This window comes from Balaenoptera acutorostrata, chromosome 7 (assembly GCF_949987535.1).
Source record: "Balaenoptera acutorostrata chromosome 7, mBalAcu1.1, whole genome shotgun sequence".
In the NCBI taxonomy this organism is placed as follows: domain Eukaryota; kingdom Metazoa; phylum Chordata; class Mammalia; order Artiodactyla; family Balaenopteridae; genus Balaenoptera; species Balaenoptera acutorostrata.
In genome coordinates, this window is record NC_080070.1 from 41,436,340 (window position 1) to 41,453,030 (window position 16,691).

Genomic DNA, 16,691 nt, shown 5'->3' on the forward strand with positions numbered 1-16,691 from the left:
TTCTCAATGAAGCCTACACAGACCATCCGGTTGAAAATTGCAACATGTTTTTGACCTGCCTGCCCTGACAATATCCTTCCCCTGTATTACACTTTCTTTTGTAGAGTGTATCACCTTACATAGTAAAGTAAAAAATTAATAAACAGAAATCTCAATTATTTAAATAGAGTTGGTAGACCAGAATGGGAGCTCTCACACCTTACCACCATAGCAGAGCCCGACAGGAAGAAGAAAGACTTCCTCTCTTTCCTGACAAGAGCTGGGCTGAGACTGTCACAACTCAGCCAATGAAAAGCCATGGACTCTTTACTATAACCCTCTCGGCTTCCTTTTCCCCTCTATGAAATAATTCTCCTCTCCATTTTTGCTGGGGAATTGGATGTGGTTTGCCATGGTTACAGACCCTGAAAGGCAACTCTTTGTTGATCCCAAATAAACCCATTTTTGCTGGAGAAATTACTGGCAGTCTATTTAAGTCAATGGTAATTATTTTATTATGGTTATTACCGATCTCCTTTCAAGAGAATGTAAGCACCTGCACCCCATACTCCTTACATTATGAATGACAATAAATAAAATTGCATAGCAAGTTATCTAGTGTAGAGGAGTAAAAATTATTTTTCCTCTACCCTCCTAGAGGGTCCTCCTCTTTGCTGAGGAACCCCCCCACCTCCGCCCAGGTAATAAAAGACAGATTAGCAAGAGAAAAACAAAAAGAAGTTTAATAACGTGTACCTCCTGTATATATGGGAGATAGACAGGAAAACTGAGTAACACTCAGGAATGGCCCAAGCCTTCACCTACGGAAAGACACAAAAAGATGAAAAAGATGATTGGAGTCGGGGGCAGTTATGGGAGATTTTCAGGCAAAGCACAATAAGCAAGGATATGGTTGTTGTGTCGATTTAAGCCCATGCCTTCCCCACTGCTAAGAGTTCCTAGAGATTTAGTCATCCTCCTCTTCCCTGTCCAGAGAAGGAGACACACTTAAAAATGAAGATTTCCTTATAAATGTAAACGTCTCTTATAGAAGGGTACCATTTACTTGGTTTTCTGAGCTTCTCCTACGATTTTGTTTGTTTACAATAATCAGTGTAAGATAATCCTTATGCCAAAGAGGCATATTTTTGGGGTGGCAAATTCTGCTCCCCTTCACTGGGTAGTTCAACCACAGGGCAAGGAATGAAGAGAAGTTGGAGACTGGTTTGAGTAGCAAAGTTGAGCTAAGAGGAAGAATCTGAATTTCGCAGAAGATAGTCAAAATAAGGCCTGCATGGTAGCGTGAAAAATAAGACAAGAGGCCCAAAACGGAGTTGTTTCTGCTAAGCCCCGCAACATCTAACCAAGGCTTAAGTACTGTTTCAGCTCTCCCAGAAATGGAATCTTAACCCAATAAGGAACTACCTGATGGGCACTAGTGACGTAATCTGCCTGATAGACCCCTGCCATCCCCTAAAGGAAAGTGACCTTGCGACAACTTTTTGCTGGTATAACTTCCTTGTCCTGCTTCTTCCTGCCTGTAAGTCTTTCATGTTGTTTAGTTCCTCAGAGCTCCTTTCTATCAGCTAGGTGGAAAGCTGCCTGACACATGAATCGTTGAATAAAGCCAGTAAGATCTTTAAAATTTACTCATGTGAATTTTGTTTTTTAACAATAGGGAACATACACACTGCACATCTGCTGTTATCTTCCACTGACTTTGGCTGTGGTTGATGTAAATGTAAACTAAATGTGGATTCATACTGTTTCATCTAATCCTGTCTGACACCATCACCACATGGAAGGAAACCTTGGTGTAAGCAGGTTAGGTAAGATAAGGACCTATGCCTGATTCATTGATGCATGTCAGTAAATACAGGGTTGGATGTTAGGGTTTCTCTTCCTTACTGTTGGTTTTCCTTAAATGTCTGAATTCCTTGGGCATCTGTTATGTGTTTATGAAGGACTTACATCAACTTGCACAGATAGATGAGAAAAGCAGTTTCTTCAGCAGTTACGTATGCCCGTGTTAAAGCTCCTTTTTGAATAGGAGCTATGGTTTCTTGTAAGTTGTCAGGGTATTTCAACCTGCAGGCAACTGCAGGTGAGTATGTGGTCAGCACGCAGAAGTTACTATTCCCTACACATGCCAAAGTAAGACGGCTTTATTTACTCTGGGAGTGGAGGGCTGCTATTACTCACCAGCACCCACTCCATCACCAAGTGAAAATTCACTTCACCTCTTCTCTTTTTTTGGCATCTCATTACCCTCAAATGGGGAGCCTGCCCAGGGATAATCTCTTTCTTCGAAGAGTTATCCTAAGTTCCTGACCTGAAGAAAAAGCTGTCAACAGTTTACCTGAAGGGGAGAGAAAAGGGCAAGGGTTCCCCATGAAGTTCTACTTTGGCCCATTCTTTCACTTTGCTTCCCCCTGCCCCAACCCCCTAAAAATCTGAGACTTAAAAGCTTCTCCAGGACACCTTGACTGTGGTTCTCTGATTTCCCTCTCAATTCAATTTTTTCTGTTTTATACCTTTTCCTTTATATCATGCCTCAAAACTTCTGTATGTTGTTTTACAGCATGTTTACAACTTCATTATTATATTTTCTGTCATTGGGACCAAAAGGGGAAACAATCATGACTGATTTTATTCAAACTGTCACCTGGAACTAAAGATGCCAGCATTAACATGAAAAATTAAAACCTTAGAGACCTACTGCTGATACCAATCTCTTCTTTATTCTGTTTGGCAATGGTCTCATTTTCCTCTAGTGTGTTTTTATTTGCTTTTACTTCAAAAAAATTAGAATAACTACCCCAGGATTGTACAAATTCTTAATTGACCTTGGGCAACCTAAATTTTCACGGAACTAATCTCAGAATTGGACCTGAAATTTAGAGCACGAAACTACCTACCAATCTGCAGCACCAAAAGAATTTCATGCCTACCCCATGCACTATAGCATCCAATGCAAGACATACTCAATCCAGAAAACTTGAATAATTACAGAAATTAGTTCAAGAAAAAGATTAAGTCATGTTATGAATATTACTATTTTACACCGAAGAAAAGAAGTGATAAATTTCATGTGTTGACTTGTGTAGGGAGTGTAGATTAAGCTACTGTCTTGGTCATTTCATAACTACAGGAGTTTACCATTCTCCCTGTGCATTCAACCTGTATAAACTATAAAGAAGAAAAATTTTAAATTACTGAGCAAACTTTCATGTTGATTACTGGTCTAATTTCTAGTTGCTTATATAACTAACTACTCACACACACATACCTGTAGATTACCTAAGCGTCTTTATATTTAGTTTGTATCATAAGAGTTATGATTCATGGCACATTTTTCCTTGCAAAAAGTATGCCAAAGAGCCAAATGGGAGGTTAAAAAAAAAGAAGGGGTTCAAATAAATGTTTAAAATGGGAAAAACAAGAAAGATAATCAAGGGTACAGATGCTAACAATATTAAAATAATCCTTGAAGTTCATCGTCATTTGAAAAAAAAATTTTTTTTTTTGCTTCATTTGTTCTGTTTAATAGGCCACAGATAATCCTCAGACCAAAATACAACGTATGGCTATTTTCTTATTATCAAACAAAATTAGTAGATATAACTTTCAGGAAATAATTAAGGTACATAAATATAATAGAATAAATTCATTTTCTTCACAGATTTCAAATGAAAGATGATCACTAACAAATACAGCTTCATGCAAAGTCTGCTTTTTCCCAACCAGGCCTAAAAAGGAAAGCAGCAGGGGCAAGAATACTTGCTCCTAGCAAGCAAATACACCAAAATTATAATTAACAAAATCTTCAAGCTACCAAAATCTGTGAGGGAAGGAGGATGGACGACGCTAAGAAAGCAAGAGAAGTTACTAAACGGCAATCTAACAAGGTCACCTCAGGGTTTCAGGTTAGTGAAAAGTAACTTCTAGAATATGGTCTACAATCAGTATAAGCAGCCCAATTGCTTATATACCCTCCCTGTCTCCAGAATTGCTGAATAAACTTTTAACAATAAAATGACAACAGAGAACATCATATTGTAAATATTATATTTCTCTCACTCACAAAGGTGTATGAGATATTTACTAGTTTTAATATGTATCCATAGGATTAATACTCATGTGGAGTATAACACGGAAAAGTGCGGAACTAAAGAAATAAGTCTATCTGAAAACAAAAGCACACATTTCTTAGGATTTAAAAATATTGCACATAATAAGGTTGCACAGAAATTACTGGCTGTTTTTATAAACAGAATGAGGTATTAGTCAATCTCTAAAGATGAGGGCAAAGAAGAAAAACCACACACACACAAAAATACGTAAATCCATACTAAGACCTAAAGCGTCAACAATTAAGAAAGAAATGTGAAAAGATGTGTAAAATAGCTATGATTTCAACGCTACAAAATCATTCGCCAGGGACCAAACACGTAACAAACTCTGGGCAATGTTAAGTTTTCAACTTTCTTTGAGTCTAAATGACTATGAGCAATACAATCATTTCCTTTACTCAAATTCTTCTGCATGGTTCTCTGATAAATATTAAACCATACCTTTCTGAAGCTTTCAGTGGAAATTAACCAAGATACTGCTTGCTGTCCTTTGCTGAACGACTCAATTATACAGTTTCACATACATTTTGCGACCCAAGTCAGAGATGCTACAGAGCATGCAATTTTAAATTAGCAAAGGTTTCACTGCAAAAAAATCATTCAAGTTCACACAATTTAAATCTACAATAACTTTTAAAATTTAACCTTTAAATATTTATCAGGCAAATTCATTTTTTCCTTGGTAATAAAACTGGTCATGTTAATAAGCCCAAGGGCAGGTAGAGAAAAAAGACCAGGCAGAATTATAATATTTTTTAAAGAACCTTGCCTAATCAGGGAAATTAATAATTAGCTATTTCTCTACTAACTGAATGTTGCTGAATTTCTCAAAAACAGTTTAAATATATTTGATAGCTATATCAAGTTAAGTGAAATCATGCACTTGTCAAAATAGTTCACAAAAAATTGGTTCTGCATCAAAGATATTGAAGAAGAGTCAACTAGTTGGGTTTAAAGAGAACAGAAAAAGGACAAACTACTGCCCTGAACAGTCAGTGTATGTAGTAACCATATTTCCTTTTCGTTGAGTGACAGTCCTACAGTGCTTGCTAGATCCATGGAAGCTATTTTCAGTCTGTACTGTATGTCGATTGGTGGTGGTGTCAAAACCACTAAAAGAAAACATTTTCTCCATATCTTCAAACATGTCATCAAACAACCCACCTCCAAAAGAAAACTCCTGGAAATGGTGCCTTTGTCTACTGGAACCATCCTGGTGTGCCTGGAAGTGATTTTCAAAATGCTTCTTGGACCGAGTGTTTTGGTTTTGACCAAAAAAACCAAAGTCTTTAAATAAGTCATCAAAATTGAAGTTAAACGACTGCTCAAAAGGACTTCCACTAGCTCTTTGTCCTTTACCATTAGTAAAAGCACTATGTCCAAGCGTATCATATTCTTTTCGCCTATTAGCATCTGAGAGTGTTTCATATGCTGAAAGAAATAAAAATATTTTAGTAACTGAAAGTAATCAAAATTACATATACCCAAACCTCTTAAATTTATTTTATGAAAGTATTTCACATCACAAATAAAACCAAATGCTACTAACCTAAGAGAAAAGTTATAAGTCACAAAAGGCAGAGACTTTGTCTTATCCACTGCATACTATTAGCAGTTAGCACAATGCCTGCCTCTAGTAAATAACCAATAAATATTTGTTAAATAAATGCTACTATTGATACAAATAAATATGGGGCAACAATTTCAGAGTTATTCTTATTATTTGCGCAAAATCATCACTTGTATGAAAGAATTTAATGAACAAATTCAGAGGAATTCACATTTTTCACTTACTAGTTGAAGTAAATGTTTAACTCCAACTCCCTACTCAGTTACCTCCACCCACGATTAATTACTAAATGCTCAGGAGATGCAATTTGTTTTAGAATTAGTCTTAAGTCAAAACTTGTTTCGTACTTTTCCTTTAAAGACAAATGTGGCTTTCAGATGTAGACCAAGTGAGGAAGAAAAAAAACCAAGGCATTTTAGAGTCTATTTAATTTTTTTATGCTTAATATTTTTATATTTAATCTCCATAATTCATAAAAACTTTCTTCAATTAATTCATAAGTTTTGGGTATCTAAAATTCCTTTTGACATAGAAACAATAACCAACTTTATAAATAACAAAAGAATGAAATAATACATTTTCAACATTTTCAGATCTGAATGCCAATGAAAGTATATACTTCCACACATCCAGGATCAAAATATGTTATAAGAGAAGAGCCTTGAGAATCTCACTCTCACTATATTCATGTGTAGATCCCACTCTCCCTCCCACCTCCACAAAACCTTCAAATGCATACAAACTTCTTAGGTATCATTCTCCTTTACTAGTTAATACCTGTGAGACCTTGGAGATAGTCATTTACGTACCTTCTGCAATCTCTCTGAATTTTGCTTCAGCATCAGGACTCTTATTTTTATCAGGATGGTACTTCATGGCCAACTTGTGAAAGGCCTTCTTGATTTGGCGCTCTGATGCTGACTTTGGCACACCTAAGATATCATAGTAACTTTTTGAGGCCAAAATTAATTCGGTTATCATTAAAATGCAGATTGCAAAGATGAAAACTGACTGGGGAGTAGCCATTTCTAATATCCTAAAAAAGAAAAGAAAAAAAAAATATTATCCATGGAACTAATCTTAAGATTTTTCTTTTAAAAGAAACTGAATGAGCTTTTAGGATTCAAAGTATACTAATGCAGTATCAAAATGTTAAGCATATACAGTGCATCTTGTATCTATTTCCATGTTATTTCATTTATACAGGCCGCACTACCCCTAAATTGGTTGTAATCTTCTTGAGAGCAAATATAATTCAACCAAATTAAGAAAAATCTTTCTTGGCTTTGCCTTTCCACTAATACTCTGGCCATAAACACAGTAGTTACAAAAATATAGCTTAAAATGATCTCAGTATCTCAATCTTCCCTTCTAGAATTCATATTCTAAAGGGATTTTTAAAAAATTTTAACTTATTGGGAAAAAAGTACATTACCAAGGTAATCATCCCAGTATGTCTAAATTAGCAGTAATCTTCCCTCCCTAAGAAACTTTCAGTTTTCATTTCAGCAAGGTGAGCCAAGGATTGCACACAGAGAATCTCAATATCACATAATACTGACAACGCAACACAACAGAACGTAATCTCTTTTTTAAAAAAACTGTAAGATCCCAAATATTTAACAAAAAAGCATGGATAAACGAGTTTTGTTAAAAACTCATAATTAATAGAATTTAAGATTTCTGCGAAGGCTGCCAGACAAATGAACTTCCATAGTTTGTACTTTAGATAAGGTAAATTCTTACTTTCTAGCTTCTCAGAAGTCGTTAAAATGTTTCTCTAACCTTAAAGAAGTTTGAACCTAGAATTCAACTTAGAATTCTTGAGAGCACAGATTAAATGACTTGGGATTCAAGCGACCCTGTTTGTTGAACACCGTACCACAGGAGTCCTTAAGAACCTAGGATGACATAACACAGCGGACGAAAGACGCTCTGGTTTGTGCAAAGTGCCTGCGCTCCTCTCCTGCTTGCCCGTTCGGAGCGTAATTAGCAGATGGATTACTTCTTCCCAGAGAGTTACCCACAATCACGGGAACCAAGGATCAAGTACGAACTCTTGGTTTAAAGAACACAAACCGAGCGCGTACTGTGACGGATCCCTAGTCAAAGGGCGGGTCTAAAACTGACAGGGAGGCATCTTCCCAGTTTCATAAACCGTACTCCACAGTTTCAAGTTGAATATACCATACTCTCCTAAAAGACGGACTTTTGCGTTATACTGACTCCTCATTCCCAAAAGAGACCCGGCGGACGGCAAGCCTGGGCCTTACTCCCCAGAGCCAGGGGCTGGTTGGGCTGGACTCGCCCTGTCAGACCTTGCGCCGCCGTCCGGTTGTCCGCGGCTCGAGGTCCGGCCCTGGGAGGAGCTGCCCGACACCCGAGAAAGCCAGCGGCAGAACCCCCCAAAACACCGCACTACACCGTGCTTCGACCATCTCCTTTCTCCTATTCTCTTCCTCAAGAACACCAGGCAGCCCGAAGCCCTAGCGGCGACCGTGGCGGACACCGAGGCCTAAACCCCCTCCCGGAGACCTCGGCCTCATCCCTCATTCGCACCCTCCAGCTGCAGCTGCTCCTTCAGAGACCGGAGGCGCCGGCGATGCTGACCAGCTACTCCACAAGGCTGCGCGTCTCGGCCCCCCTAACCCCGGCCTCCGTGGCCTCCGGGAGCTGGTGCGCACCCACTGCCGCCTGTCCACCGACCTCACACTCCTGCCGTCGCCGCCGCGTCCCCTCACAGCCAGCTCCCCACAGGCGGGCCGGCCGCTGCTCGCGCCACCACCTCAGGAGAAGACCTACACGAAACGCTTTCCTATTGGCTCCCGCCTTCCCACCTGACCCTGGCGCCCTACGCGCACGTGGAAAACTGTTGTTGCTGCTCGGCCTGTGCGTCACTTCCGGCCCCAACCCCCGAAAGGGCCGTACTGAAGCCGGCAGAAGCGGAAGTGAGTCGAGGGTTGCACCGTCTTTCCGTTCCGCCCAGCCTGGCGCAGGCGCGGTGGCCCCGGCGGCCTGGATCTGCGGCCCCGCCTCAGCGAGGAAGGCCCGCCTGCGCCCCTCGGCGGCCTGGGTCTCCTGTGTCCTCGCCGCAGTGATGCCCCGCTATTGCGCAGCGATTTGCTGTAAGAACCGCCGGGGACGAAACAGTAAAGACCGGAAGCTGAGTTTTTACCCGTAAGTTGTCCCTAACGCAGAAGCGTCAGCTTGCCTTTGGGTCGCAGTCCTGTGGCGTTTGGGGTTGGGGTTTGGCGTATCTCCTGTCAGCTCTATAAATTCGTCCTTGGTTCTGCGGCCGTGTTCGGCTCCTCCGCGGGAGGAGGGCGCGAAGGCTCGAGTTCAGTTTACCTGGAAATGTTCTGACATTTCTAGGGAGGTCGCTGGGCGTGTGGCGAGGCGTTGGGGCCTGTTGGAGTGTTCATAGGGTGCCTAAAGCAGTCACGTTTGCGCGATGCTCCGTGGTTTTCAGAGCGTTTCCCCACCTCCCCGGGCCTCATTTCATTGACGACCTTAACCACCACTTCAGGTGCATCAAATGTGCCAAGTGGGAAGGTGCACTTAAAGTTAACGTACACTTGCAGTGAGTTAGGTCGCATAGTTGTTATTTAATTCCACTTTCTCCTGACGAAACTGAGGCCTTTGAGAAAGGTTAGGTAAGTGACCTTGAAAGTTTTGTGGCAGAGCCAGAATTACAACCTGTCTCCTGCTCAGGGCTCTAGATACTCTCCATTCGTTCGGAGAGCAGGGTAAGTAAGGGCTAACAGGTTTTCCCCGCTCTCCCAACGTAGAGCGTTACTCTGAAACCTTTCCTAAGCGAGGAAGCAGTTGCTTTTTTTTTTTTTTTTTTTCTCCTCTCTGTAAAAGCGAAAATCTTGTTCGGGCATCAGTACCTGTTAGACCTAACTCTCCTAAAAGTGAAGTGGCAGAAAGCGAACTTTGGAGACGTGGGGAATACCTGTATTCCAAATTACTGCGGCCACGAAATATTTTCGTGGAACCCGAGAAGTACCCATTTTTATCTGGAAGAATAGTGAAGCAGTATTGTATAATAAGTAAGAGGCCAGACTCCAAAGCCAGACTTAGGTTCAAATACTGGCTCCACTACTTTGTAGCTGAATAACCTTACGTAAATTATTTAACCTTTCTAGCTAAGACCTCCCATCTGTAAAGTGGAGGCACTAATAATACCTAATTCACACGTAGTGTGTGAAGACGTAAAATGGCGTTTGGCACTCATAACGTGCTTAGTGTTTATGAAAGTCAACGTATTTAGAATATTCTATTTCCTGTATTTAAAAATAATTAATTTAGCCCTAACCTGGTTGTCTTTAACTTTCTTTGAATTTTCACTAGCTATTTTGTGAAGCTTATTTGACTTTAGACCTAAAGCTTTCTGTTCACTAATAACTCAGCTGCTTTCCATTATCTTAACTAATGAAAAAAACTGATAAGTCCAAATAAATCACACCATGTGGCAATATTTCCAGGATTATCTTTATCGAAGCCCTTCCACAAGTTGCAAAGAGAGATTTTAGGGGGAGAAATATATGCTAGTATATTAATGGCTTTGGCTCTGAGGAGGTTTGTAGCAAAGGATCATGTTGAGCTTGATTTAACCCCATATTTTCCATATTTACTTGGCCTTGGATTTGGGGGTGTCATAACCTCAGACTAAAAATTCTTTAATCTTTGTGGACTGCATAGTTACTATTTTTAAGGAGGGAAAAATAATAATGCCAGAGGAAGTCAATTATAAAGAATTTTTTCCTCAAAATGAATTTACTGAAAGTGGAGTTTTTAAATGAGTTTTTGAAATTTCATGTGTAATCAGCGAACTAAAAATTGAATTAGTTTTATTCCTCTAATAGCACCAAACTTGAAGAATTGAATTTTCTCATACTAACACTATAGCAAGCTGCAAAATAAATTTATACTAATTTGAGAATTAAGTGAATATATACATATGGTGACCAGTTTATACCAGTGATTATTTTATGTTTTGGGGAGAATTAATAAGACAGAGAAACAAAATTACCAGTCAAACAAACTGAACCAATGTAGAGATACTAAGTTGTTCCAGAAACATATTCTAGGAGAGTTCTTAGAGATTTACCTGTTAAGAAAGCATTGCAATACAATTACCAATAAAGATATTCACAAAGTGTATTTTTTTAATTGTTTGATAACTCAGCATATAGGTACAATAGAAATAATTTACAAAGGGCATCCGTATACATGAAATAACATTTAAAAAAAATTTTTGTAAAAGGCATATTCTCATTTTAGCTATAACAGAAAAGGTATAAACTTATCTGTGGCTAGTAGAGTTCCAAGTCCTCTGAAAAGAAAATTCTTTTTGCCATTAAATGCCTTTTCTCGTTAGGCCTATCATACTTATAACCTAAGTCATTTATATATGTAAGGTTAAAAATTTTTCAAACCATGTATGAATATTATATCTATGGTAAAAACTTCCAAAGGCAGATAATCTGAGTTTTCCACGGAAGGATATCAGGGTTAAAAATTATTTCCTACAAAGTACCCAGACTCTTTTCATCTAACATCTTACAAAGTTATCAATATTTATTTTAAAAAATCGTGCTACTACGAAGCATAAATGGTTGTGATTGGGAGGAATGTATAACAGCTGCTTTTTGTATGAGAACCTTCTATGTTACTGTTTTTTAAAAATAGGAAATTATTATGTAGTATATGTGTCTTGGACTGTGTTCTTGTAAAATCTTCAAAAGAAGTATAAATCACTGTTGTTTAATACAGTTTAACTCAAACCTGATTAGACTGGTAGAATAAAGTTTTCTGTCAAATTCTGCCATTAGTCCAGTTTTACCCATAAAACACATTGTAGTACGTTAGAGCCAACTCTAAAAATCCAGGCTACTCAGTACAGGAACAACACGTATAAAGAGCTGTTTTACCTTTCTCTATCTTTTCTATTTGTTTCATATTATAAAATATCTGAGTCTGTCCTTTAACATGTTTAGTTCTTGTGTCAATTTCTCTTTCAGAACTTGAATACTTGAATTTTAGAGTTCCCAATCTACCCAAGCTGTAGAAGACTAGAAATATTGGACTAAGTTACAAATGGGTAGAATTGAGGCTGATTCCAGTGAAGAGAATGGAGGATTAGAAGTTTTATAAGATTGAGTACTCATTTTATGTCAGCTAAACCATTTGTTTGAATTAATGTCTCCATATTTTAAAAATACTAATGTAAGAGCTTGAAGTTTAATACTTCTTGAATTATAGACAAGAAACCGTTTGACTTGTTATATTACTATGAAATATATTTGAATAGGACTTTGTAGTTACAAAACTCTTCACTAGTTCTAGGCAAACTACACAACAGAATGAAAAAGAAATGTAATCCATAGCAAATATGAATAGATTTTATCCTCTGTAGTAGCATAGGTTTTACTTGAAGGGACTCTGAGTTATGTTCTACAAGCCACTCTTCTCAGACAAAAGCTTTGGCTACACATCTCATATCTTAGTCCTCTTTGCTGCAGAGATGATATGGTAGTAGTTGTCATGAAGATGCTATTGTATGGTAGGAGTGGTTGTCTTGCTTTTGTGGCACTTGACCCATAGGTTACCTATATGTGCAGGCCTGGAATCTGGCAAACTTGTTAAAATATAGCAAAGTTTTCCTTTTTTTACTTTCAGGTTTCCTCTACATGACAAAGAAAGACTTGAAAAATGGTTAAAGAATATGAAACGAGATTCATGGGTTCCCAGTAAATACCAGTTCCTGTGTAGTGACCATTTTACTCCTGACTCTCTTGACATCAGATGGGGTATTCGCTATTTGAAACAAACTGCAATTCCAACAATATTTTCTTTGCCTGAAGACAATCAGGTATTGGAGGCAGGGAGTAGGGGAGAAGGGGATAATGCTGAGCATGGTGGCAGATTGCAGGGTGGCAGGTAATCAGGTAGAGGGGATGAGAGGGAAAGATAACTGCTGGGAAAACACATATTTGAGAAAGAAAAACTAATTTGTGCTTTTACTGAATGTGTAATAATTTTTTAAAGATTTAAACCGTTTTGAAGCATAGCTTCAGAGGAGCCAAGGATAACACATACATAAATTATCAGGTTAAGTTATTAATGTAAATTAATGATCTAGATTTTTTACTGGTCTTGTGAGTGATCTCAGATTTTTCCCCATTATATTGATATATTGATTATGCGTAATGTTTTTTAAAAAATGCTTTCAAGTATATTTTGAGCTGTTATATACTGGAAACATTTTTTTAACTGAATAAAATTGCTTGGCCAGTATACTGCTCATAGTTGTACTGAAATAGTCAGCACTAACTAATAAGGGAACAAGCCTAGTGAGGACATCTTTATTAGAATTTGAAAATATTATTTTATAGGAGAAAGACCCTTCCAAAAAAAAATCTCAGAAGAAAAAATTGAAAGATGATAAAGAAATATGCCTAAAAGCCAAGTCAGAAGAGTCATTTTCATCAAATGAGCCAAAGAAGAATACAGTTGACACAGATGTCGTCCCTGAACATGCAGAATTACTTGATTCATCTGCCTTGGTAAAGCCACCAGATCCAAAAACAGAAAGTGTACAAAATAATGTATTAACTTTTAATCTGCTTAAACAAGATGCCAGAAAATCAGAACCTACCTTGGAAACATCAGTTAATCAAGACATAGGTATAGGTGGTTTTCACACATCTTTTGAGAATCTAAATTCTACAACTATTACTTTGACAACTTCAAATTCAGAAGGTATTCAGCAGTCTTTGGAAGCCCAAGAAGTGCTTGAAATAACTACCAATCATCTTGCTAACCCACATTTTACAAATAATTCTGTGGAAATTAAGTCAGCACAGGAAAATCCATTCTTGTTCAGCACAATTACTCAAAGAGTTGAAGAATTAAACACAAATAAAGAATCTGTTATTGCCATTTTTGTACCTACAGAAAATTCCAAACCTACAATTAATTCTTTTATACCTGCCCCCAAAGAAAAGGTGGAAATGGAAGAAGACATAGATGTTGAAGACTCATATAAGGATGTAGACTATGAGATGGAAGTTTTACAGATTGAGCATTCTTACTGCAGACAAGATGTAAGTAAGGAACATCTTTGGCAGAAAGTCTCTAAACTACATTCAAAGATAACTCTCCTTGAGTTACAAGAACAACAAACTCTAGGAAGATTGAAGTCTTTGGAAGCTCTTATAAGGCAGCTAAAACAGGAAAACCGGCTATCTGAAGAAAATGTCAAGATTATAGAAAACCATTTCACAACGTATGAAGTTACTATGATATAGATTAAAGAGGTTTTAAAGCTGTCACTTTTATGTAAGCTTTTTGTTTTTGCCAAACCAAATTATATGTAAAGCGAACCTTTTCCTGTGTAAAGTTCTTACCTTAATGAAGCTAAGCAAGTGCTCTAATGTTATGAACTGCATCCTGTTCTTATAATGCTCATTTTTGAGAAAAACTAGAGAGTTGTTGGGTAGAAGAAGTTTCATTACTTGTTACTTTTCCAAATTTGAAGTTAAAATGTAGTGAATAAATAATATGATTAAGTCGTAAAATGAGAGAACACGGATATGGTAAACAAGAGCCCAGAATAGAAATCAGGCTCAGGAATCAGTCTTGGTTCTACCGTTGACATGTGACTTGGACAACTTACTTATCAAGATTCTCAGTCTCTAATCTGTAAAAAGAGGGCACTTAACTAGATCTCTAACATAGTCTGTTTCTTTATAATTTCTTCCCTTTCTAGTTAGATACTTTTAATAGAACAAGTTTTCTATATGATAATCTTATACTTACATAAAACTAGATGCTGGCTAGCATTTGATATTATTAACTGTTGGATTCTTCTCAATATTTATTAAATTATGTGTTGCTTGGCCTTTGGGCTATAGTTTTCTATGTTATAAAGGAAAATACTCCAGTTACAGTTTTATTCCAATTGAACTAAAATAAGGAATCAACCATTAGCCCAGTTCTTAGGAGAGGTACTTTAAACTTGAAAGAATATGTACCTTATATGTGGCAGACCATCATAATACACAGTCATTTAAGTTTCTTGACACCTTGTATTTAAGGTTATATTTATAAACCAAAAATTTCAATGGGGTTAATTTTTTTAATACTTTTTAAAAATTATGGTTTTTATCTATTTAATATGTGTAACTTTTTAAAATGTGTGCATATGTCATTTTAAAATTCCAGAATGATAGAGTAATACTTAATGTTACACCTTCCCACTTACATGTATTTTAGTAAAAGAAATTATAGATAGGTGGTGATGACCTTGGAGAGACAAGTAGGAAAGAGAAATAATGGTGATAGAAATAAAATGAAACGTAAAAGTGGAGACATAGTCGTAACAACACAAATGTGAAAAATAGATGATCCCTTAGAATTGGCAGTTAATATAATTAAATATGTTACTCTTTATGGTGTTAAGCAAATTCCTGTCAGCCTGATTCTTAGTTTTCTCATCTGTTATATAAAAAATACTGTTACCTATCTTGAAGGATGGTTTTTTGAATTCTGTAAGGTAGTAAATGTGTTTTTGGTGCCAGAAAATAGGAGGTGCTCAATAAATATTAGTTGACTACACAGCAAATAGTATTTTGTAAATAGTGTTTTGTAAATGGATGATTATTTGGGGCCATATGTCACTTAGTTTTTTTAGGCTAATAAAATTAATTAGTATTATATGAATGTGTGTCAGCTAATTATAAAAAGTTGATTAGAGGTGTCCTTATTGTGTGACTGGGGGGCAAAAATCCTTAAAAATTTTGCATAAATAATGTGTATATAATTGGTAAAGTTGATGTGATGTTATTTTTAAGTTGCATTTTGCTGGTATTTAAAATAAATAATATAGATGTAAATAGCCTTTTTAAGTCATTATAAAATATGTTGTACGTTGTAGTTATTTTCTATTTAAAGTTATAGTTTACTCAGGAATAATTTAAACTAGTTGTGTTTCTTTAAACTACTAAATTATAAGTATTTAAGATACTTTCTTGGCTTTTCTATATTCAGTTCAGAATGTTCCCAGTCTAACTCAGTTCACCAATAAATTTTATTTGGGGGTTCTGACCAACTTTATTTCTTTCTTATATTCTTGCAGGAGCCTCTTAACTAATAGTACCTATATTTTCAATCTCCTGCTTCCATATCTTCCTGGACTCTGCTATCAGCTTTTTACCTAACCTATAGATCTAGCTGTATCACCTGCACACCACCTAACTTTCCTAGCTCAGAAATCTGTAATCACTCTTTAATACCTACAGAGTAAAGCAAAACTTGTTACTATCATGTATATGATCCATCCGTGATTCTGTTCATCCTGTGTTCTAGCCACACTGGACTTCTTAGCATTTCTCAAACATGCTAGACAGGTACTTGTTTTTGTGTCTTCTTATTTTATTCCCTAAATTCAACCAGTCTGTTAAAATTGTATTTCGGTTTTGTTGGAATGTCATCCCTTCTTACCAGTCAAAATTGTTTTTTCTCTGTTCCTACAGGGCTTTGTCTTATAACACTGAGCTTTGTTTTATAACACTGTAACAGTGTTTATACTGTTTGTATATCATGATGTTATCCATGGCTTTCTCTTCGACTGGACTGTATGCTTTTTGAAAGCAGAATTTTTATTCACTTTGTTTCTTTGACAATGTAATATTAACTCAATAAATGTTTGGATGAATATTTTGAATTTGCCTACTTAGAATTTCTTGGTTCTGGTCACCTAAAATCAAGAACCTTCTTAACAAATATATCCTTGATACCTTGAGAATGATTAGGGAAGGATATAGATCTTCATATAATCTTCAAAACATTCCATGTTTCCAATGGACAGTACCATTTACCAGTTATCTTCTATGCCACCTATTAACTGATTTTTGTTGTAGAAGGCTATCCCCACCACAGACTATTTCCTACTTTCTATCTGATAGTTAAAAAGGAAATAAGTCTAAGGAAGCTGTTTATGC

At 37.0% G+C, this 16,691-nt stretch overlaps 2 protein-coding genes across 3 annotated transcripts; one reads left to right on the forward strand and one right to left on the reverse strand.

The window, feature by feature from the left end:
• Nucleotides 1-4,033: 4,033 nt before the first annotated feature.
• On the reverse strand, nucleotides 4,034-8,539 carry DNAJB9 (DnaJ heat shock protein family (Hsp40) member B9). 2 transcript variants are annotated; one of them, XM_057550498.1, is made up of 3 exons: nucleotides 8,389-8,539; nucleotides 6,492-6,718; nucleotides 4,034-5,543 (listed from the first exon to the last, which is right to left on the reverse strand). In XM_057550498.1, exons 2-3 carry the CDS (start codon nucleotides 6,706-6,708, stop codon nucleotides 5,089-5,091), a joined length of 672 nt encoding a protein of 223 aa, XP_057406481.1. In that variant the 5' UTR covers nucleotides 6,709-6,718; nucleotides 8,389-8,539; the 3' UTR covers nucleotides 4,034-5,088. The 2 variants fall into 2 exon arrangements, with proteins under 2 accessions (XP_057406481.1, XP_057406482.1); XM_057550499.1 differs by lacking the exon at nucleotides 8,389-8,539 and adding an exon at nucleotides 8,242-8,382.
• A 145-nt stretch (nucleotides 8,540-8,684) lies between these two features.
• Nucleotides 8,685-16,414, forward strand: THAP5 (THAP domain containing 5). The gene is made up of 3 exons (XM_007195086.2): nucleotides 8,685-8,859; nucleotides 12,367-12,559; nucleotides 13,083-16,414. Exons 1-3 carry the CDS (start codon nucleotides 8,780-8,782, stop codon nucleotides 13,995-13,997), a joined length of 1,188 nt encoding a protein of 395 aa, XP_007195148.2. The 5' UTR covers nucleotides 8,685-8,779; the 3' UTR covers nucleotides 13,998-16,414.
• The last annotated feature ends 277 nt before the right edge of the window (nucleotides 16,415-16,691 follow it).